This window comes from Pagrus major, chromosome 8 (assembly GCF_040436345.1).
Source record: "Pagrus major chromosome 8, Pma_NU_1.0".
NCBI lineage: Eukaryota > Metazoa > Chordata > Actinopteri > Spariformes > Sparidae > Pagrus > Pagrus major.
Genome location: NC_133222.1, coordinates 28,067,930 through 28,090,409, shown reverse-complemented (window position 1 = coordinate 28,090,409; position 22,480 = coordinate 28,067,930). Strand labels below are relative to the sequence as shown.

Sequence of the window (22,480 nt, the reverse complement as noted above, 5' to 3'; positions counted from 1 at the left end):
GCTCCTGAAGAAAATATCTGGACTTGTTCAGCAGCTAGTTGCTACCTTGTCTGTCTGATGTTAGGTACTGGTCCAGTAGTGTACAGTGGGTTTCTCAGAGCTTTTTAGCAAAAAACAAGGAGGATGACAGCCCTGACCTAAGCTGAACCAAAACTGTATGTTGTACATGTACGGCCATACAAACCTAAACAATGAGCTAAAAGATGCTATAAAGCTCTGTAAAAGTGGAACTTCAAAGTCAAGCCAAGCAGCTCCAACTTAAAATAAACCATATTCAAAAGCATCCCCATGATTTATATTTTTTGGTATTTGCTGATTATGCTATGATTATAGTTGGCATTTAGCCATACAAAAATAAAATAAAAAATAAATGAATAAAGGAGAACAGATGAGACGACACATAGACCAAAACCAAACACAACAGAACACGAGTGGAAAAAAAAAACCTCAAGATTTATTTGTAAAGCACTTTCCACAAAATGCCCTGTAAACAAATTAGAAGGACTAATAACAATAGACAACAAAGTTTCCTAAAAATAAATAAATAAAATTTCTAAAGTCCTATTCAGGTTAGTTTCCCCATCGGCTTTGTGCGATGGCTGGAGTGTTAGAAAGGATCTACCTCTAAAACATATTACACATTACACATTAACCCCTCCTGCATCCACCGGCAACGACTCTGCCCCCTCTAGAGCGCTCACACAGTCTCTACGGAAACAACGCTGCCACAGTAACGTGGAACTTTTGGTCCGTTGGTGGGAGGAGGGTCAACGTTAATAATACAGAATTAACTGTGGCTGTGTGTGGACAAGTAAAAACAAAAAATGAGGATGAAAAACAAAAACTAGCAGTTCATAATGTGATCTGAAAATGTGCTCCTTCTGCTCCTTCCTCCCCCTCTTAAAAAAACCCCCCAAAAAACAAAAAATAAATCTCCTCATTCCCTCTCTAACATCTCTCTCTGTATTATCTTTGACCTCTTACCCCAACCTGCTTCCACCCACACATTAAGGACTCCCAAAAACACACACACACACACACACTAAAATACAATATAATGTGACAGAAAATCTAAGTATTGAACAGTGAGATGTTTACACAGAAATATCACCAGTGACTGAAAAACAAAAACTGTTTGAAAGTGACTGAACCTCGAATGTAGACAGTTCCCTCCCCCTTCAACATGCGCACAAACAAACCCTTGCTCTAACCTGACACTGTGTGTACAGTTACACGCCTTTATTTTAGTGTTCAGTTTGAAACATTGTGTCTGAAAACACTCAGTGTGATGAGTTTAAATGGCATTCTGTGAGCTGGGCTCAGTATGAGGAGATATTGATCCCCACTAATAACGAAGTCGCTGACCCAAAAAATAATCAACAGCAGGAAAATGGCGCATACTTTGAATTTTGACTTACTTTTCACTTATTGTCTTCATACACTTTTGAGTTCTGGTATATGCACCTTGGTTCATCTGACCACACTATTGATTTAAAGACTAATGCACTTTAATGGTAAACTTCAATTCCCAGAAATCCTGTGAGGTGATCAGCAGTAGAGTTTACCACCATGGCTGGTATGTAATATGTTTGAAATAAATATGTAATGCAAGTAGGCTTTGACCAAAAATATGACATTTTAACATCTCCCTATAGTTCTTCCTCCTCCCTCTGAGGGTTCCCATTAGCCAGATGAGTAAGCTCAATATACTGACTACCCACCTGCATGTGTATAAGTCAGTTGACTTATACACATGTTGACATGTCTTCATGTGAAAGGACATTTCAGTCAACAGTCAAAATCAATAAACAGAAACCTCTTCCTAGAGCAGCTTTCAAACCACACTGGGTCACATAAACAGAGGTCAGGGTTAAAACTCAACAGACAACAGATACTGAGTGGTGCTGCAACGTCGACCAAAGAGCAACAACACAGAGAGCACAAGACTTTAGCTAAAAGTGCGAGAGTTGTAATGACTGCAGGCCCAAAGCATTCCTTCATGAATATCTGACAAAACTCATCTTTTAACTTTTACTTTTACTTGGAAGCAAAAGTTGGTTTCAGGAGATGAAAAGTCCATGCTTGAGGGATTTTAACAAAAAAGTTCCTGGATGCAAAGGTTTTAGACTCAAGAGAGAGCTCTCTTTACAGCTGTTGACAGCTGTTTACAGCTGTTTACAGCTATTTACAGCTCAGTGCCAAGGCTGACCGCAGTCTCAGACATCATCGACAACTACTACCACAGCTGACAGGTAAATCTTCATTTGCCACATAAGGCACAGCTTGATAAACACAACAGTGATCTGATGAGGGAGGATATTTAACATCAACTTATTCACAAATAAAAACAATTCATTGAAATGCATCGTAATAAACAACAAGTCATAACAGCCTACAAAGGATAGTTAGTGACTAAAAATAGTTCATACTCAAATACAGGTAACAACCCAAAAATGTCAGCAACATAAGAAACAAGAGAAAAAGAGTTAAAGGCCGCTAACGCCTGCACGTTTCTGTCTTCATCAGGTCCTTATCAACACCCAGCAGACAGGGTGTGTGTGTGTCTGTGTCTGTGTCTGTGTGTAAGAGAGAAGGAGTGATGTGAGAGGGGTCAACAGAGGTCAGGCTTCATCAGCTGTGATGTCAGAGCTCAGAGGTCACTGTTGGTGCAACCCAATTGGCCACTGGCTTTTAGGACTCCTGAGGCACCACCTCCATCATCTTTTGACAGAGGGCTGTGGTGGAGACTGCAAACACACACACACACGATTGATGATTATACACAATGTCAAGTGAAACAGCAGTTTCAGAAGCTCAATCATGAGCAGAGACAGGTGCTGTACTCACAGATTCCCTGTTGTAGCCACTGGGGTTTGCTCTTCCACCACACACCGATTAAGTACACGGGAACACCGGTGGCGATGATTCCGAAGCCGATGGCACATTCCTTTGGAGTCTTCCAGAAGGAGACGATGATGAGGAAGAGGCAGGCCAGCACGAAGCTCACTGGCAGCAGAATATTCACCTGCAGAGAGAAGATAGGAGGATTTTTAACAGACACTCTGAAAGATCATCAGATAAAGTGCAGAGATCTACAGCGCCCCTCTCTCAAAGGGATAATTCGTCATTTTGGGAATAAAGCTTAGTCACTCCCAGTGACTATAGGGCACATTATCCCCAGTAAAACCATGAGATGTTGTTTTCACGTTTCTATTTTTGTGCAGATTAATCAAACAAGATGTGTGCTAATCAGTGAGCTTTAGAGGTGCTCATCACTGAATTTTGGCAACTGTTGACGGAGCCAGTTTACCCCTGTCTCAATGCTAAGCTAAGCTAATCAGCTGCTGGCTGTAGCTTTATATTTAGCTGTAGACATGAGAGTGGTATCAATCTTTTAATCCAACTTGGCAAGAAAGTGAATAATAGTTACAGTACCATTAAAGGGATTTTTCAACCCATGTAGCTGTCCACTCCCTTGTACATTTTAATTTCTCTCTTAATAAACTAGTCTCATTACTGAAGCAGGTCCAAATGACTTTCTGTTCAGTTCTCCGTTGACACAGTATCATCTTTGCCTCAAAACACTGTAGTGAGATGTCAGAGCAACTTAAGACCACACCCAACCCAAGTCTCTAAAAAAAGTTATTTGGAGTGCAAATAAGTACATAATCAAAGGTTGTTTATTTAGCGCTGTTGGAAACAAAACACTACCTACAAACATAAAAAACATGCAAAACTAAACAAAAGAAAATCTACAGCTCTTTCTAGTTGTCTTTCTAACAGTTTAGTAACTTCAAAAAAGTGTGTGATTATATTAAAAGGACCAGTGTGTATGATTTAGTAGCATTTTAGTGGGGACGTTTCAGATTGCAACCTCTTCTCACCCTCCGCTACGGTGGCAGATCAAAACAATAAATATACAAAAGCCCTTCCCTAGAGTCAGTGTTTGGTTTGTCTGTTCTGGGCTACTGTAGAAATGTGGCGTTGCAACATGGCAGACTGAGGACCCAGTACCTTTGTAGGACGATGAACATTATATTCCATTCCTGCTGAGACTGTTTTTCCATTTCAACCCCTAAATCCTACACACTGGACCTTTACCGTTTTTATTTTTTTTAAAATTGTATTTATTTATTTATTTTTTTCCCTGCATATTTCTGGACTTTGGATGGGAGCAGCTATAACGCAAGCAATTTCCCCTCGGGGATCAATAAAGTATTTCTGATTCTGATTCTGATTTAAGTCTGGAGCAAAGTGCAACTACAATATAGTTCCCCTAGTAGAGGATGATAGTGAACCAGTATAGGTATACATCAAGTGGATCAGTGGGTCAAAAGCCTCACAGCAGCATGAACCACATTGTATTCATTTAGTGTCATGTTTCTGACCACCTGATGAATACAAGTCTAATATTCACGCTCCCTTTTGCTCTGTTTTTGGTCTCCACCAACTCCTGAGAGAAACATCCGACTCTTAAGCTGCTAAATGCTCCACTATGCTCATGAGCTAGTTGCTAACTTTCTCCTTCTGCTGTTTGAGGCTGACAATGCACATTACACCAAAAAATATACAATAAGAGTGAACCAAAACAATCAGCTGAAAGGCACCAAAATGAAGGGGAGTGAAGAGTTGGTGATTACACATCATTAGTGAATGCACTTTTGGTCTAAGGCTGTTTTTCTTGATTAGGACAGGACCTCCTCAGCCATAATGAAGGTACATTTTTTTGCTACAGCATACAATGATATCTGAGAAAACAGCGTGCTTCCAGCTTTGTGGCAACAGTTTGGAAAGGCCCTTTCTGTGTCACCATGACAACGCCTTTGTCCACAAAGCAAGGGCCACAAAGAAATGGCTTTCTGAGTTTGGTGAAGAAGAACTTGACCTCAACCCCATTCATTCTGGTTGAACTTGAACGCTAACTGCGAGCCAGGCCTTATAACCCGACATCAGTATTGAACCCAACTAATGCGCTTGTGGGCGCATGCTAAATGGGCGCAGATCCTTGCAGCCACGTCCAAAACCAAGTGGAGAGCCCTCTCAGAAGAGTGGCGGCTGTTATAGCGGCATATGAATGCCTCCAACAATCACTTATGAGAGGTACGGTCAGGTGACCACACACTTCTGGCTATAGACTGAATGTGAACTGAAGATGTCATGACTCTACAAGATCCCAGATGTCCAGATTCTCTTCAAAAAGATTCATTAGTAATTGTGTGATTCACTGGCAGTTCTGCTCCAAATCTGTTGAACAGCAGGAATGTGACAGACAAAGAAAGGAGAGAGAAATAGAGTAGGAGAGGGAAAGAGAGAAATGGAGGTCAGCAGACAGACAGTGCCACCACTGTCCCTTCACTTAGTCGCACACACGCACACACAGAGTGCTGGGCTAACAGATCTATCTGCCTCTCTCACTTCACCGACCCAATAGACTCTGCCTCTGACCAATACACAACGCCTTCCAGCGGGCGGATGAGTAGTCAGGGCGGGCATCAGGCTCTAATCAGGCTCTAATCAGGGATTCACACATGTACAGCATCACACGTGAAAGTTCACACACTCACATTCAGACAAAGTACAAACACTGCACAATGGACTTCTGTGTGCTGGGGAGTCCTGCAGCAACTGGTTTCAGAAAGAATAGCGCTCTTCCTCTTGTACACACACACACACACATACACACTCGCTATTACCCCACAGGCCTCGACACCAGCTGACAAGCATCCAGCTTCTCTTCTGTCCGTTAATCTGCGATCAGTCTCTATTCATCTGAGCTCTGCTGAATGGATCTTTGTTGGTCGCATGAGACAAAAAAGAAACATTTCCTGCTGCCAAAGCTAACTCAAGTGGGAGTAGATGGTGACAAAGTCCAAGTGAGACTTTCATGTCTAGCTGTCTTTAGCCTTCTGTGTTCGTCTGTCCATGATCACAAAAGTCAGGGAGCACAAAACAAACAAAAACAGCGAGCCTTATCCATGTACCTGTACTGATTTTTCTCTTGTTTCTGGTTCAGATTGGCTGAGTGCATTAGGCTCGGCTCACCTTGATTGGCCGCTCCAGCTCTGGCTTCTTATAGCGGAGCCACATCATCCCGACAATCGCCATGGCGATGCAGAGCCAGTTGAAGAAGCTGAAGAAGTTTATGACGGAGAAGATGTCATTGGAGAAGGCGTAGAGCAGTGTCATGAAGCACTGTAGAGAGTGAGACAGAAGCAGTTAGGCGTGCAATTGTTGTGGTGTTACACATACTGAAGCTCAACATACTGTCTGTTTTAGTGTGCAATGAATTAGACAATAAGGGTACATACAGTGAATATTAGTGAAGGCAGTGGGGTAAGCAGGCTGGGGTGGATCATTGACAGCAGACTGGGAAGGTGACCCTCCCGGGAACCCACAAAGAATAACCTGAAAGGGAAGTACAGACATGATGCTGAGCATGAACAGATAAATGATTCCAACGGATGTATTATGTTCTCACAACAAGATTCTAGATGTTTGTGCAGCGCTCACTGTTTCTCTAAACCTGGTTAGTCTACATATGTTTAAATGTTTCTGGACATGTTTTAAATTTGCAGTGTGTGTCAGTGTATTACCTGGATGATGTAAACAGAGAGCCATTGACTGATCCAAAGCAGGACAGACCTACAAACACGGGGATGATCCATGCCATTGGACCCAGGTGAACGTTACCAAAATCCTGCAGGAAAATCACACACAGAGAGTACAGATGTGATAAGAACTCAAGTAAAGTAGCAAATTAGGTCCAGTCACATCAAAAGTGATGGGGAAATTCAGTGATACTAAACAGGCGGTGCAAGGGGCTCGTGGAGTGGGGACTACTGGCAGGGCCATGTTGTACTGGCCATTTTCTGCACCTGGCATTTTGTCGTCAAGATTGTGTGCTATCTTACTCAATAATCAGTTACGAAATTTCCGAGCTAGCTGTCAGTTAGTGTGACATGCTTTTAAGCTCAGTCGCAAATAGGAAATAAGCTTACACAGTTTATTCAACAGACACATTTGTACCACTGTGTGCAAAATATTGCTCTTCTGTAGAGTACTTTATACTCTGACAAGGGAGGGATAAATAAAAGTAGATGGTGTGATAAGCTACGATAGCTTCCTGCATTTTGAACTCTATCTTGCCGTTTACACAAAGGGCAGCACTGGTTTGATTTTGGTCAGCGGCAGAAATTTGCTTGTTTAAGTTCACCAAAGTGAATTTGACCTTGTGAATTGGTATGGCTTTGTTTCACCTCTGCAGACACAATTCCACTGAAATATGCTGACTGATGTGAAATGTTGACACTTTGAATACTGTGATCAGGCCAAAGCTATGATTTAGGCAACTGATCAATGATGTACCAGGAACACTTTTATGATTTTTTGGTCTGTGATTACAGGTTATTAAAAAGTAAATAATGTGTCACTGTTCATACAAAGAAAGTAGCTCAAAGTGTGTGCACTCACCACAGCCACAGCCTCCGAGCCCAGCATCTTCTCAGGGGATAGGGTGGTGAAATAAGCCAGGTTGGTCAGAACATACACTGCTGTCACTATGGGCAGAGAGATGATGATGGCACGAGGAAGGTTTCTGAGAAAGATACACAAACATTCTCAGTTACAACCACAGATTTTCAATCAATCCTCTGTATTTTATCATAAAAGCATACAAGTCACTCAGTCATACTCACTTGTAAGGCTCAATCATCTCCTCAGTGACAAAATTCAAGTAATTCCTGTGAGCAAAAGAGAATATGAACAATTATATATAACGTTTTGTAGCAAAACATATATTATGCTTACTGTACAATTAAAACTGTTATGTGTTAATCTCTAAAAGGAAAAGGATAACAAATACTGTAAGGTGAATTTCCCAAACACAAAGCAATTCTACTTTATTTCGACATAGACTGCAATTTGTTACAGTGAAAAGAAAAGAAACGCAGTGATGTTATTGATCCCCAGGGATGAATTCACAATCTAGTTAGAATCTAGGAAGTAGGCTTGGTGACAACTCAATAACATAATTAATGGACATTAGGTGGAGTCTTATCTTGATGATAAGGTAATGTAATTGATTAACATAATTTTTTGGTCCAAAGTAATAATACATGGTTCCAGGGTGTTCCATGTGTAACTATTTAGTTGTAGTGCAACCTCTTTTATTCTACTAATGCATAATCACAAGTAGGTGCCAGTAGTAGTGTGCAGGCTACAGCTACATGTTTTTGCTTGTACAGTAATAATTTACTCTATAATAGTCCAGATGCACTCAAGAACTTTTTGCAGAAGCCTCCAGTAGCTGCTAGAGAAGGGCCTTCTAATCTACAATCTACACCACAGTATGTACTGTAAGTTCAGAAAATGATTTATGGTCTCTGATACACTGCTGTGTTATTATTATTTTAATTGTTGTTGTCATTTCTATTATTACTGAATGTAATGGTTAAACCTTGTTACTAATTAAATGTCAATTTAATTAAGCTTATTTGTACAGTGTCTACTTTATATGAAGTAAATATGACACAACAGACTCAATGCAGTGGTGTAACAGTATGGATGTACTGTATGTTTGAATACAGCTGCAGGTCAGGCAACAAGCAGCAGCAGCACCATATCCAGAACGCCACCTACCACCAGTGAAACGCGGCCTGCTCCAAATCCCAACCTTGCCTAGGGCACCAAAATGGCCCAGGGGCCCATGGAACCAGCCCTGCATGGTTCCATGGGTTCATTTCCATCCCTCAACCATGAGGGGTCACTTAGAAACTATACAATGTATATTGTCTGATGATCCTAAATGATAAACTGTATAATGAACAGGCAGCACAGTGGCTTGCAACCTGATCACACAGGTAGGTGGATGTATTAACTCACCAGCCACCATAGGCAAACAGACCGCTGTAGAGCGCCAGGCCAATGCTGCCAAACTCATATTTGGACCCCTTGAAAGAATTTTCTGGAAGAAGACCATCCGTGTCACCTGGAGAACAAGAAGAAAAAATTAGGTTAAAATGAGAGAAAAAAAAAAAAGCCCAAATCCGTCTGTCTGAATTACTGCTCTGGAGGCAAGTACCAGCCAGTCTGATGAACCTGAAATGTGGAACAATAAATGAAACAATGATGTGTATGAGCCCAACACACAACAAAAAGCCTTTGGAGGGGGGAAAGCTTAAATCTGTCTCAGTATGTGGATCAGTGTAGGACTGCAGAATGTAATGGAGTTAAGACATGCTGAGATGTTCAATAAGCGACCCTAACTGTGGCACGGTCCTGTGGATTTACCTGAGGTAGGGACGGATCACACAACAGACAGTCAGGGGGGGCTACAAGAAGAGACACTCAGGGGCAAGTTGGTGGTTTATTGCCTTGCTCAAGAGGAGGTAACCAGTAGTTGAGGGAATATCGTAATTGAATCAACCAGTCATTGTGAGGATTTATGACATTTAGGTCACAGCCCCTCTTCAGACCTTCGGGTTGATGCTGGTTTGAGGGGATATTGTACCACATTCCTCCCCACAACAGGCACACATTCTCAGACACAGCGACGGTTGCTAAACCAACAGCCCTGGGCAGTGTTGGTACTGGGAGGGTTAGCCCTAAGCTGCTGTGCAGCGTGGGAAACACCCGATTACTGGACTCATAACAAACAGACAGATATGTGACTACAGCACCCCAAGACCCCGTTACCCTGCCTGGTTAGTCCTGCTCTGTATACCAGCCTGAGGTGGTAACTGTGCTGGGGGTCTCTGGATCCTGGTCTATAGCATGTCTAAACTCATTTCTATAGCTGAGGTTCCTTATGGTTGTTTTAACTTGCTCATAAAAGCAACAAAATCTTTCTATCAGTTAGGATAAACAGTCTAAAACCCACCTTAATCAATTTGTGATGATATTAACCACAGAAAAGCAGAAAAACTGCAACCACTGAATGAAATTATTTTTGAAAAATAAAAAAAAATAAAATCATTTTTATCAAAACAGCTGTTGATTTTTTTCCCCAGACAATCAACAATTTTTTTCTTATGACAAGGACTCAAAACTTAGATCTTTCGTTCAATCCACTTTGTGTCAAATTTGCTCGTACACTCTGCTTTATATATTCTCCTGTTACCTCCCATTACTTTCCACCTCACTGGTCAGGAAACACTCTGAGTTGCAATCAGCTGGTCACATGATTCCAGTGCCAGGCAGTGAAAGTGAGACACACAAGCACACACATAGAATAAAATATGCATGCAACACACACTCTCAAAGGTGCACAAAGACTGAATGACAGACAACCTTAGCTCCTACTTCTAGTTAGTGAGTTTCAATTAGACCTGGTTTAATGGTCAGAATTAAAAGGATTTTAAGCACTAAATGGACACTTTTGCATGAAAAAGTACAATGACTGCAATTACTAATTGGTTTGGTCTGATATCCTCTTATTCCACAAAACGTATACCTTTGAGAAATAGTTCAACATTTTGAGAAAAACGCAAGAGTCAGATAAGAATATCAATACCATAAACGATACATTTGAAGCTACCCCCGCGAGCTGATTAGCCTATCTTAGTGTAAAGAGTGGAAGCAGGGGGAAACTGCTAGCTGACACCTTTAACCTCTGTTTGTTTCATGGATAGAAATGTAAAATGTAAAAAACGATTGGTTTTAGTCAAAGATATCTGGCGCAACTATGTCCTGACAAACAATTTTATCCCCCACCCAGTAGCCTAACCTAAAACCACAAATTGCCATTTGTGAATTCTGTTTGTTCACAAATTTAAGTCACAACTACAATTTGATTAGAAAGCCAGATTTTTTAACCACTGAGTGAGCCAGGCTAGCCGTTTCCCACTGCTTCCAGCCCTTGTGCTCAGCTATGCCAATCAGCTCACAGCTGTACCTTCATGCGGAGTGCAGAGTGGTATCAGTCTTCTCATCTTACTCTCTGTGAGAAATTAATTAGCATATTTCATAAAGATTTTTAAATTATACTTTTTAAAAGATTATTTTTGGTCTTTATGAGACTTAGACAGGAGAGGGGGAAGAGAGCGAGGGGAAGACATGAAGCAAAGGGCCACAGGCTGGAACTGAACCCAGGCCAGGTGAGCCACCAGGGTGCCCCACAGAATAACTTTACTTTTAAACAATCTCCCAAAACCAAGGTTCTCCTCATGATATCCCTCTTTTGTTTTCAGTTGTGAGTCACAATCATCTCTGAAATAAAGTGAGAATACCATGGAGGAAATAATCTGAGCTGAACATAAATGAAAATGACACGTACAGTTTTAAGGATAAGAAAAGTGACTGTCAAATTTAAGTTGTTTGGTGCACTGCACAGATGGTAATTGGTTGGGCTGAACTTACGAAACCATTTAAAGGCTTACCTGTGGCCCCAATTCATACTAGCTGTAACAAAGGGGTTAGTCTCCATGTTTCTTCTCATCAGAACAGTCAGGGCATACATAGTGAATTTGAAACTGGTTTTCTTGTGATTAAGCTCAATTTAACAACAGATCTTTGGCTATGAGGGTGCAGTGACTGAGTTTACATTAGATTTAAAGAGGCCGTGGATCAGGTAAAGGCAAAGGAATTACATGAATTAGCAGTACTCTTAAAACTGGCATGAAGGGAATTCACCATGTTTTGGGCTATTTGTTAAGACCTCTGTTGTGAAACCCTCCCACTGCATAAACACACACCTTTTACTCACGAACACCTCAGGCAGAGCTGTGGGTGAAACAGCAGAGCAAAACCATTTCAAGATGTCAACCAGGATTTTTAAATGAGGTCAGAAAATGGGTAACTGCGTATGTTTTCTTAAATAAATCATGTTAGTATCAGATAGATAAAGACTAAGAAGGAGAGAAGAAAATCCTTGTACTGTGACAAGATGAGACTGAAGTAAATCAGAGGTAAGTTTACGTGGCCGCCGGTCAGTAAGAGATCAGTCTGTGTGAGCGCTTCACCTACAAACAGTGTGGGCAGGTGTCAGATTGAGAAAGCAGGGTTTACTGCAGCTAATCAGATTACATTGTCCTCTAATCTGAGACTCCAGCAGACTCTGACCTTATGAGCCACAGAGCTCCATGCACACGCACACACACACACAGTGAATACAGTATAAAAACACTAGTGTATGATGGATCAGGATGAGCAGAGTAGAGTGTGTCTGGTGTCAGTTTGGTTTATCTTTACTAAACTCACATCACCATGGTGACTAGAATAGACAGATCTCTCCATGATCATATTAAATGAGAGACTGGATGTTTATGCTCACATGCTCAGTTTTACATAACTCATACAAGGATCCCTTCTATGACACTGCTATTAAGTGTCAGCTCTTTTCTATTATATGTCAAGTAACTTAATCACGGTGCCTCCCTGCAATTGAAATCTCCATTTCTGCTGTCTTGCTAGAATCTTTGCAAAAAAAACAAAAGATGACCCATTGATCTAATTCCCCAACTTCTCCAGTCTCCAAATGATTTATTTAGCTCAGGTATATAGCCTGTGTTACATTGTTCTTTCTCTCTCTCTCTCTCTCTCTCCTGTCTTTGATCACATGGCTGTTTAAAGAATAAAAAGTATGTTATCTAAAAACAGACCAAATAATCAGCAACATCCACTCCAACTGCAGTGAAGACAGCCTGTCAGGTGAGTTTGTTGATGTAGTCACAGCCACATCTTTGTCTGAATCCATATAATCAGACTTGTCTAAGATAAACAGTTATTAGAAGCACGATGAGGGATAGATTGGTGTTAAAGATTTAAGAATGCCACGAGACGACACATGATGTTAGAAAAGCTCCCTTTTCAAACAGCACTTAGTAAAGGACTAGAATTACAAATGAGTAGAATTACTGTTCATGCTCCAGCTACACTCAAACCTAAACAGGTATTAGACAGGCAGGGTTTGCATTCAATTTATGTGGATTAAGTTTGCTTGAAAAATGAGATACCGACACACTTCCTGCTTTTACTGAACAAAGAGCTGGGATCAGTTAGGGCTCATGCTTGTTATTCAGTCAGGATTGAGTGCAGACAAACAAAAGAACATTTTTGAAAACCAAAGTTACTAATGTGACGACCCTTGTTGCCAGCCAGTACTGTCTGTGTGGGTAACTTGTTAATAGCGGGATGGTTTGTTAATCTGGGCCAAGTGGTTCCAAATTATAAATCTAGGCACTGTTCAGCACTCATTCAGGCTATAAAATGCTCACCTCACACTTATATTGCAGGTACACCCTATATTGCTGACATTCACATTCCATTGTTTTGTGAACCCTGGTTGTCTATACATTTCAGTCATCTTTGTTAAACAAATTACTTAATTTAAACCTAGAAAATGGTGTGTTTCCCATATTTGTCATGAGCCAGGTTATGACACTAGCAAAGCATCATGAAATAATTATCAGTAACTCTGGGGTTTAGACATACAGGAATAAAGTGTGCTCCTCTTACAGATTTGGGATGGACAGTGATGCACAGGGCTGCGCAATTAATTGAAATATAATTGAAATTGCGATATGGCTAAATGCAATATTTAAATCACAAGAAGCTGCAAGTTTTTGCTAAAGGTAATATGTGTGACAAAACAGTGTTATAATGAAGCACTCTAGTGCTGCAGAGATGCACTGGTCTACAAATATTGTTCTCAAGATGTAAGAAAACATGTTTGTTTGGCCACAGACCCCAAAGTGTCACATCATCATGATTTAAATAGACTTTCAGTAAAAATGAAAATTGTGAACCAAAAATGATCATTTGCACTAATCAGGAAATGTATTGCAATCGCAATATCTGCCAAAATAAACACAGTAGGATTGTTTTTCATACCATGTAGCCCTAGTGGTGTGTATTTCTGGCACCTATTTTAAAAAGTGATGGATTCAATTTAAGGAAAATGAACAAAAAGTCACTTTCTTTATAGTGAATGTGGCTAAAGCTCAGGACTTCTTAAACTGATAAAACTTGAGCACACTGGTCTGTGAATCTGCTTGTAAATCAAATGCGATCTTAAGAAACCTAATCAGCACTAATCCTTATTGTACCACTCAATGAGATTTGTCCACTGTAATGGTGTACTAAGGCATCTGACCTTAGCTATGGAGGTACATATAAATGTTTTCAATAAAAGAAGAAATTTTACTTTTTCCTGGATTAAATACTTCACTGTTACTTTACTATGTGTTGCATTAATATTTGGAGGCAAGACTATGAATTCAAGGATCATTATTTTGTCAAAAGTTAATATATGTCCAACTTTCTATTTGATGCCAATCACCAGCAGCACATGTTACACTGCTGAATTACAGAATGTGTAGTAAGAGCTTGATATCATCATAACATCCACACACCCACCATACCACCCATAGGCCTTTCTGTCTGACATCGTGGCGACTTTGTCTTTCCCAAGGAACTAACTTGTTATAGAAACAACTACCAACTAACTCTACAGACACTACTGCATCATCAGCCTGCCTTTATCAAGAGGTCAAAGTTTATTTGATGGGACAATGCTCCATACATACTGTATTCTTAAGCAGGTCTGTCTCAAAGCTAAATTTTCTCTTTGCTCCCTGGGGAACCTGCTACTGATCTCTGCCAGTAGAAAAAAGAAAGTCTGGAGGAACCACACTCTTTCCTTTTCTCGATCTCTTTAATCCCCACCTTCCCTCGCTGTAACCCAGCTCCTGACCTCCTCCTCTGGTTCCAGCTCTTTCTGTTCTGCTATTGAACAATTCCAGTCAGTGTTGTTGAGGTCTTGTTTGCCCACCAGTCAGCTGATCTGAGACCTGTGACCTCCAACCTCCACACAAACAAGCAGTCTGTCAGTTCACCCACTATACATGTGTGCATACTATGCAGCTCCATCTGTTTTCATCTGTTTAAGATGCATCCAACTTAAAAACTGGAGGTTTGGTGTTGCAGCTTGAGTTAAACTGAGACTATCCAGACAGCTGAGCTTCAAAGCTTAGCAAGGGTTAATGTCAGGTGTAAGGTCAAAGGGGTTATGGGGGAGCTCAGCGCAGCAGAAAGAGGCAACACATAGCTGGAGGGAGCAGACAGGTAACTGCTGTGCTCAGCTGCTTTCCACAATCACCCCTTAGTCTGTGTGAGCTCCACTTCAGTTTAAACTCACATTTCACTTTTTTTAATCAAAGCATCTCTCAAATTGTTAAACACTTTACGGAGTAAAACACTGACAAAACGAGCCCCTCTCTCAGCTTCCATCTACCAATCTGTAACTATTTGCTGTGTGATTATATTCAGTCTGCAAGACTTGGTCTGTGTCTCAAACTGACTCATTCACATGCAACACACATGCTTGCTGACTTTCTTTTAAGTGGGTTTCCCCCTCGATTATTCTTCTCCTAACAAAGCACAGATTCACTCTCATTGAATACTGATCTACTGTACCACTGATTTCAGTTCGCCCCTGTGTCTCTCTCAGAGGATAACAGGCAGCCAACAGCTTCACTACAGACAGGAAGAGAGGCAGCCATAGGTGCACAGCAGGATTTGGCAGCACACACACAGACACACAGACACACAGACACACACACACACACACACACACACACACACACACACAGATACAGCCAGCAGTGGGGTATAAAGCCTGCAGTTACCTGGTGGAAGTGTTTTTTTCATTGGAAAGGAAGCGGAAAATGTATTATGTCACCTTTAATAGTAAGGACCACAAACCATAGTGGTCTAATTTATATGACATGAACCCGCTGAGCCCTAAAGTCTCAATTCAGGGTTGCACTGTCTTCCTCTAGGGGGCAGTGTTTACTGAAGGCACATTATTAAGCTAAGACAGATAGGAAGGGTGTCATTTAATGAATGGGATACAAGTTCCTGCCTGTTCAAACAGACTGTATGACTCAGACGTCATGTAACTAATGAGTACATTTCCAAAGCAAACGAGCTGCCTTCTTCTCAAGAGCCATTGTCAGGTTTTTGTGTGCCATCCTACTGTCTTTGGCTACACTTCACAACATCCTGTGGCTTTAATGAGGCCTCGGCCCAACTGGAAGGAAGCAAAACACCGGCTACTCTGCTTCCACAAATTCACTGCTTGGATGGAACAAAGACAACAGTGAGTGCTGGCTGAGATTAACTTTAGACAGAGTGGGATTACAATGCTGGAATTTGATCAGACACAACAGAAACACTGCGCAACATAAACTTGAGGTTCCAAGCTTCAAACAGGGAAAGAAAATGCCATCAAAGCCTCCTCTATTACACAAAATCTCCTCAATTGGAGCTAATTTGTCTTTGAATCCAGGATTATTTTTATAAAAAAATTGTTGTCTTATACGTAAAAAACAATTGCCCTTAATTTAATGTATGAGATTATTGTTGTCATGGTTAAATAAGACTTACAGAAACACATGCAAAACAAAAAAATCCAACAGATATCCTTATTATGTGTTAAGTGAGCAACTGATGAAATGAAAATATTTCAGTTAAGGTTTCCCCATTAGAGCATGGGTGTGCTTGTCTGTTCTGAAACAGAACTGCTCAAGTTAAAGTAACCACTGCCTGTTTCAGGTCGTGTGGCACACCATGCACCATTAAAGATGGCATGGGGCCTATCTGAACCTGTACAGAGTGTGCTGTGCTAATGCGTGTATTTTAAGCCAACTGTTGTTCAACTGTAGGTTACATAAACAAACAACCTGCACTTACCCTTCAGGGTGTATTTTCCAAACTGAACATGTCAAGAGTAAGAATTCCCAAAAGCTAATGTCAAATCCAAAGCTTTCATTGTGCTATTTTTTACAAACTGCTGTCAAATGGGATTTTTTGATTCCTTCAACATGTCATTAACTTAACTACTGAAGTGATCTGGATTCAAATTGTAATGACTTATGTGACCTGATTCTCAATTGTTTTAAGATTAAAATAGTAAACTATATATTTCTTTTACAGGAATTTTATGTGGAGTACGCCTTATTTCAGTGGTATTATTCAAAGGACCAGTGTGTAGGATTTAGTGGCTTCTACAGCGAGGTTGCAGATTGCAACCAACTGAATATACCTCACTTCACCAAGTGTATAGGAGAAACTATGGTGGATGCTAAAAACAAGAAAAAAAGCCCTATGCAGAGCTAGGGTTTGGTCTGTCTGTTCATTCAATGCAATACAAGACTCGATGTAAGGATTTTATGATAAAATGCTGATAACTGACTAATTTAATTAACTGGATAATTATGTTGCCAGTGCATCAGAAATCTGCACTAAAGAAAATAAATTATATTTAGGTTTGATATTAATATTTCCTATATTGGTATGTATCACAATGCAATGCAAAGTAACATATAAAATAATGAAACTGATGTCAAAAACAATGAGTGTATTATAACTAAACTTATCATATAGGTGCAAAAAAATGTAAATATTTTTTTGTTAATTTTTAATTTGTTTGCTTTCTTCTAAATCATTAATTTAGACAACAAAAGCGTATAGAATTATATATTTTTTCACTCATATAATCACAATATCATTCTGCAGGTGAGTAGTTTTTATTCTGGCTCTGATTCTACTCAAGTTGTTAATTAATTTATCTGATTGTAGTGCTGATGTATAAATCCTGTAGGTCATATGGTTTTTAACTGCTGGAAGGTGTGTCACTTGTACTGAGGGAAGCAGACATTAAAGACATTCATGACCCTTGGATGGGGAAACTGAAACACCCCCACTAACAGGAACATTGTGAATGTGTGCGATTGTGTATTTCTGTGTATTTACTGTCAGGGAATTGGTGCTTGTGCAAAGTACCTTGGCCTATCTTGATGAAGCCGATGATGATGATGAGAATGAGTGCCAGGAGCTTGGCCGCTGCGAAGAAGTCCTGCACTCTGGTGGCCGCCTTCACACTGTAGCAGTTCACAAACGTCAACAAGACTGCAGAGAGAGAGAGAGAGAGAGAGAGAGAGAGAGAGAGAGAGAGAGAGACAACGACGGAGTGTAAGAGAGAGAGACCGCACACTTATGAGCTCTTTGATGTGCCTCACTGTTTCCTGTCATTAACCACATGAAACGTCCCCTTACTCTACTTGACTCAAAATTTACACACAGAATTACAATACATGCTGTACACACCCCCTCAATCTTCACTCTGTCTGCTGGGTACTGTGCCGCGAATATTTTCATAATTTAAGAACTGCTGGAGAAGAATTCAGAGATGGTAAACAAATTCTTGAGAGAATAAGAACCCTTTCCCTCTTTCTGGTGCTGGTAGCCACCCCCTCCTGCACACACACACACACACACGGGTTTGTTAAAGCGGCCCATAACCCTGGACCCCATTAAGAGTGATTAACTAAAGCAGCAGGTCCCTTTAGAGCTCCTAAATCAGGTCGGGGCCACAACAGAAAGACAAGACTGAGCACAATGAGGCTCTGTGTTAAAGAGACCAGGACAAAGAGAGGGAGTCTGAGTACAGTAGAGGGTGGACACACACCGACGGAGACACACGCACACACTGGCATCAAAATTTATACAGGCATGCACACACAAAACTGGCTAATACTACAGCAAATACGTGTGTATATGTACGCACAAACTTATGCACGTGAGCTGACAAACTTGCATAGAAATATACTGATCTCAATTCCACAAATTCCCACAGAAACGGGTTTGGTAAAACAATATCTCACATCCAAATGTGTGTGTGTGATGTATGTGTAAGTTAGTGCGTGTGTGTGTGGAGATTTGGCTTTCAGCCCCACAGTGACCCTGACCACCCCACTGCCTACACCACCGGCATGCACACACATACCTAAGCGAGTGAAAGACACGCACACACATACACACACATAAGCGAGGCTCACGGTCCACGGCTTTGTCATATGGTCTCAGTCAGGATTTAAGCCTTCAGACAGTCTGAAGATTAGGTGCTGCCAGAGTTACACGTACAATCACACACGCACATATTAATATATATGCATACACAATGTCATGTGTAATCATGTATTCAGATAGAGAAGGAGTGCGTGGAGTAAATGGGGGAATAACTACCTGTTGTGAGTGGCGTTTGAAGCAAACAGCACAGTCAGTGACTGGTGCCAGTAGGCTAAAGCAGCTAATAATCCAGAGTTAATCTGGTTAAGACTCCATACAAAACAAGGCAGTGTGTCAGGTGAAACGCACTCAAATTGGCATTTTTAATTAACACTGAACTGTGAAGCTAACATCAACAGGCTAAATACATTTACTGACCCTAAATACAGCATTAAAGTAGAGGTTTAACTGGCTACTTTGAGCAGAATTCAAAATGTTAGTTACCCTTTCATCACATTCAGCCCAATTTATAATTTATACATTTTTGGCATTTTAATATCTTACACAATGTGGCCCTGACCATTGAAAACCACGTATCTCTAAATTTTGGTGTTAATTTTTGATAAAAAAATTTTGAGTGCTCCTTTATGAGTTGAGACAATATTCCTATTTCTTAAGCCAAACAAACCATTTACAAAGTTACTGAATCGTGTGATAAATGCACTGACACAAAGCTGAAAACACAACTGTTTTTCTAAGCTCATGAAATTAGCCATTTTGGAGATAAGTGGTTTTGACTGGACAGCGACCAATGCAAAACATTATTCATAAATTCTTTCATTTTTATTAATATCTCAGTTCATAGCCTGGTATTCTCTCTCACTCTAAATTTAAGCTAAAATTAAGAATGACAACTGCTTATGATAATTAAATAAAGAATTAAAGGGGTAAAGCTGTTTCTTTGTTTAGTTTTGAAGATTTTACTTATTTATCTCTACATATTACTCAGTCCTTTATATTTTATTTAATATTTAAATGAGAATAGGCGTATAAAGAGTCTACATTAAATGTCCAGTGTTTCTTAAGGCGTCACTGAATGAGACTAGCTGGTGATGCGCGCGAGCATCCTCCCTCATCCCTGAGCTGATGTAATATCGCGACATTTTTCACCACTGTTTGAGGCTGAGCGCGTGGATGAGCATGTAGTTATGTGCGTGTGCCTCACACCGGCATCACACGTGGTCATTTACATGTCGCACCGACTCTGTTCATGGAAACTGACCCACCGACTCAGAGTGCGAGCTGAGTCGGTGGGTCATCCCACCTGTCTGAGCCACGTCAGACACACAGGTGTGCACTCATTCTGACAGGCTGACACAAACACACACACACAGGATGCGGATCTTAATTCATACACGTCTGCCGCTAGCACGCACACCTCAGCACACAACAACAGCACTGCGACGCCTAAAGTTGCATCATCCTGGGCGGCATGGCCCGGCTCGGATACTCACGGATACAGAGGCAGGCCACGAGCTTGGCCCCTTCCTCCGGCACCGGGCACACGGGGAAAATTGGTTTGAGGAGGTAGGTGGCAAACACGTAGGCGACGATGTACTGCGAGGACGGCCGGATGATGAGCAACTCGATCCAGAGTTTGAGGAAGGCCGGCAGGGAGCCGTACACCTCCAGGATGTAGGCATAGTCTCCGCCGGACTTGGTGATGGTGGTCCCCAGCTCCGCGTAGCAGAGGGCTCCCACCGTGGAGAACACCCCACACACCGCCCACACTATCAGGGACAGACCCACCGAGCCGGCCTCCTTCACCACGCCGGTCGGTGTAACGAAGATGCCCGAGCCAATGATGGTGCCCACGATGATGGCCACGCCGTTCATCAGGGTGATGGTCCTCTTCAGGGCGACCCCGTCCTCTCCTCCGACGGCGTTGTTGGGGCTCCTGCCGTCACTTAGCAGTGCTCCAGTCTGCTCAGTCTTCTCCCCGCCGCTGCCCGGGTTCAGCATCCTTTCCGTGACTTGCTTGTCCTCCTCTCTGTCTGCGGAGGAATTTGAGTTTCTCTTTTTTAACCCCGACATCGTTGGCTTAGTTTCCTCTTTCTTCTTCCTCACTCGGGGCACTCAAAGCTTCCCACTTTGCCGCCTCTCTCCCTCAGTCGCCGGTCCGTTCTTCCTCTCTGTGTCCGCTGTGGTCTGGTGCCGGCCGGACTCAGCCACGAGGAGCGGTGCGTCTGTTGGTCTGAGTCAGAGCAGCGTGCTTTCTCGTTTCTCTACTCTATCCCCTTACAAAGAAACTGGAAATTGGCATGATGGCCCTCCTCCGTCAAGGCCAGCCCCTGCTTTCAGACCGGCGTCTCCCTACTAATGCCCGCATCAGTTGTCTTTGTCGCCCTCTAGCGGCGGTGCTTCTCTTCGGCACGCACGTCCTCATCCCACATCTCCCATCTGATCTGGGGTCGAGGGACCACATGACGGACCTCAGTCAGGTCTACAATGCCGCACCTCTGCATTGAATGACAGGGAAATACCAATGATACCGCACAGGAGCAGGAAGAACTCAATGTTCAACCTATCTCATTTTCCAGCCAAGCGCTCATAACAGCTGGACTGCTTTCATGGTGTTGGAATCTCAAGGAGAGAGTCTGAAAATAGCGTGGGGGGGAGTGAGGCCCCCAGGAATTGGGATTTACAACAACTTGTGTCATTTACGGATCTGGCCCATCCTTGTCAAAGCACCAACTGTAGCCTGGAGATTAGAAACCTTTGACTCATGAGTAAAAATAAGGATGTCACACTGATTTAATGAATGTAAAGTCCTGTAAATTGCTGTGACAATACATCCTGGGTTGAAATTGATAGAAATATCAGCCTGTTATTACAGGACATCCAGTATTTATTCAGTACACTTTTTTTAGCTGGAAAATGTATCTATTAGTTTTGAGAGTTGCCGAATTCAAGTTGGGTTTTGTGATGTTGTATTGAAATGATCTGTCATTTGGGTGCTTGAAACAAGAGAGCAAAAAAAGGCAGTTAGGCATGGGACATTATAGAGAATTTCATGTCATAAGATGTTTAACTATTTTAAAATGGCAAAAAACATACAGTGTGGATTGACTTAACCTTTCATTTAGTCAAGAAACAAATATTTATATTGCCTCACAGGACATCATTTTTTAGTGAAAAATAAAGAGGTGTTGGCGCGCAGAGCAGACACTTTCCTCCGGCAGGTTCCTCACATGGGCACCTCATCTCCCTGTCCTTCAGTTTGGATCCAGAGTATTTCTACACATTGGATTTACCTTTTTGGGGCTTACAATGGGCAAGCCAAGCCTTCAGCCATGGCTTAGAGATTTTGGCATGACTGCAAAGATATGGGCTCCCCTTATTTGCAGTTCAAAATAAATCAGGAAATCAACAAATCCTGAGTGTTTTTATCATGACCTGCAATAAAATGTCATATTGTCCCATGCCTTCAAGGGGCTGAAGCATATTTCTACCATCACTGAGTTAGAGGCAGGGTACACACTGGACAGGTCATCAGTCAGTATCAGATCTAACTTATTTATGCAGACCGACAACCATGATCACACCCACACCAAAACGCACAATGGTGTCACCAATTCACCTAACCTAACCATTCTGTCTTATAACTGAGGGCAGACACAAGGAGTAAATGCAA

The 22,480-nt window shown here is 41.6% G+C and overlaps 1 protein-coding gene across 1 annotated transcript; it reads right to left on the bottom strand.

Annotated features, from left to right (window-relative positions):
- Positions 1-1,239: 1,239 nt before the first annotated feature.
- On the bottom strand, positions 1,240-21,100 carry slc7a5 (solute carrier family 7 member 5). The gene is made up of 10 exons (XM_073472941.1): positions 20,301-21,100; positions 17,782-17,907; positions 8,881-8,986; positions 7,695-7,739; positions 7,471-7,594; positions 6,594-6,697; positions 6,309-6,405; positions 6,043-6,192; positions 2,848-3,025; positions 1,240-2,747 (listed from the first exon to the last, which is right to left on the bottom strand). Exons 1-10 carry the CDS (start codon positions 20,878-20,880, stop codon positions 2,692-2,694), a joined length of 1,566 nt encoding a protein of 521 aa, XP_073329042.1. The 5' UTR covers positions 20,881-21,100; the 3' UTR covers positions 1,240-2,691.
- Positions 21,101-22,480: the final 1,380 nt, after the last annotated feature.

What these genes read in the sequence shown, in the direction of transcription:
- slc7a5 (XM_073472941.1), bottom strand. Translation starts at nt 20,880, where the DNA reads ATGTCGGGGTTAAAAAAGAGAAACTCAAATTCCTCCGCAGACAGAGAG. An exon ending in GCTCGGAGGCTGTGGCTGTG is followed by an intron (nt 6,698 to 7,470) that starts GTGAGTGCACAC and finishes ATTTTCCTGCAG; the next exon opens with GATTTTGGTAACGTTCACCT. An exon ending in GTGGCTACAACAGGGAATCT is followed by an intron (nt 2,748 to 2,847) that starts GTGAGTACAGCA and finishes GTGTGTTTGCAG; the next exon opens with TCTCCACCACAGCCCTCTGT.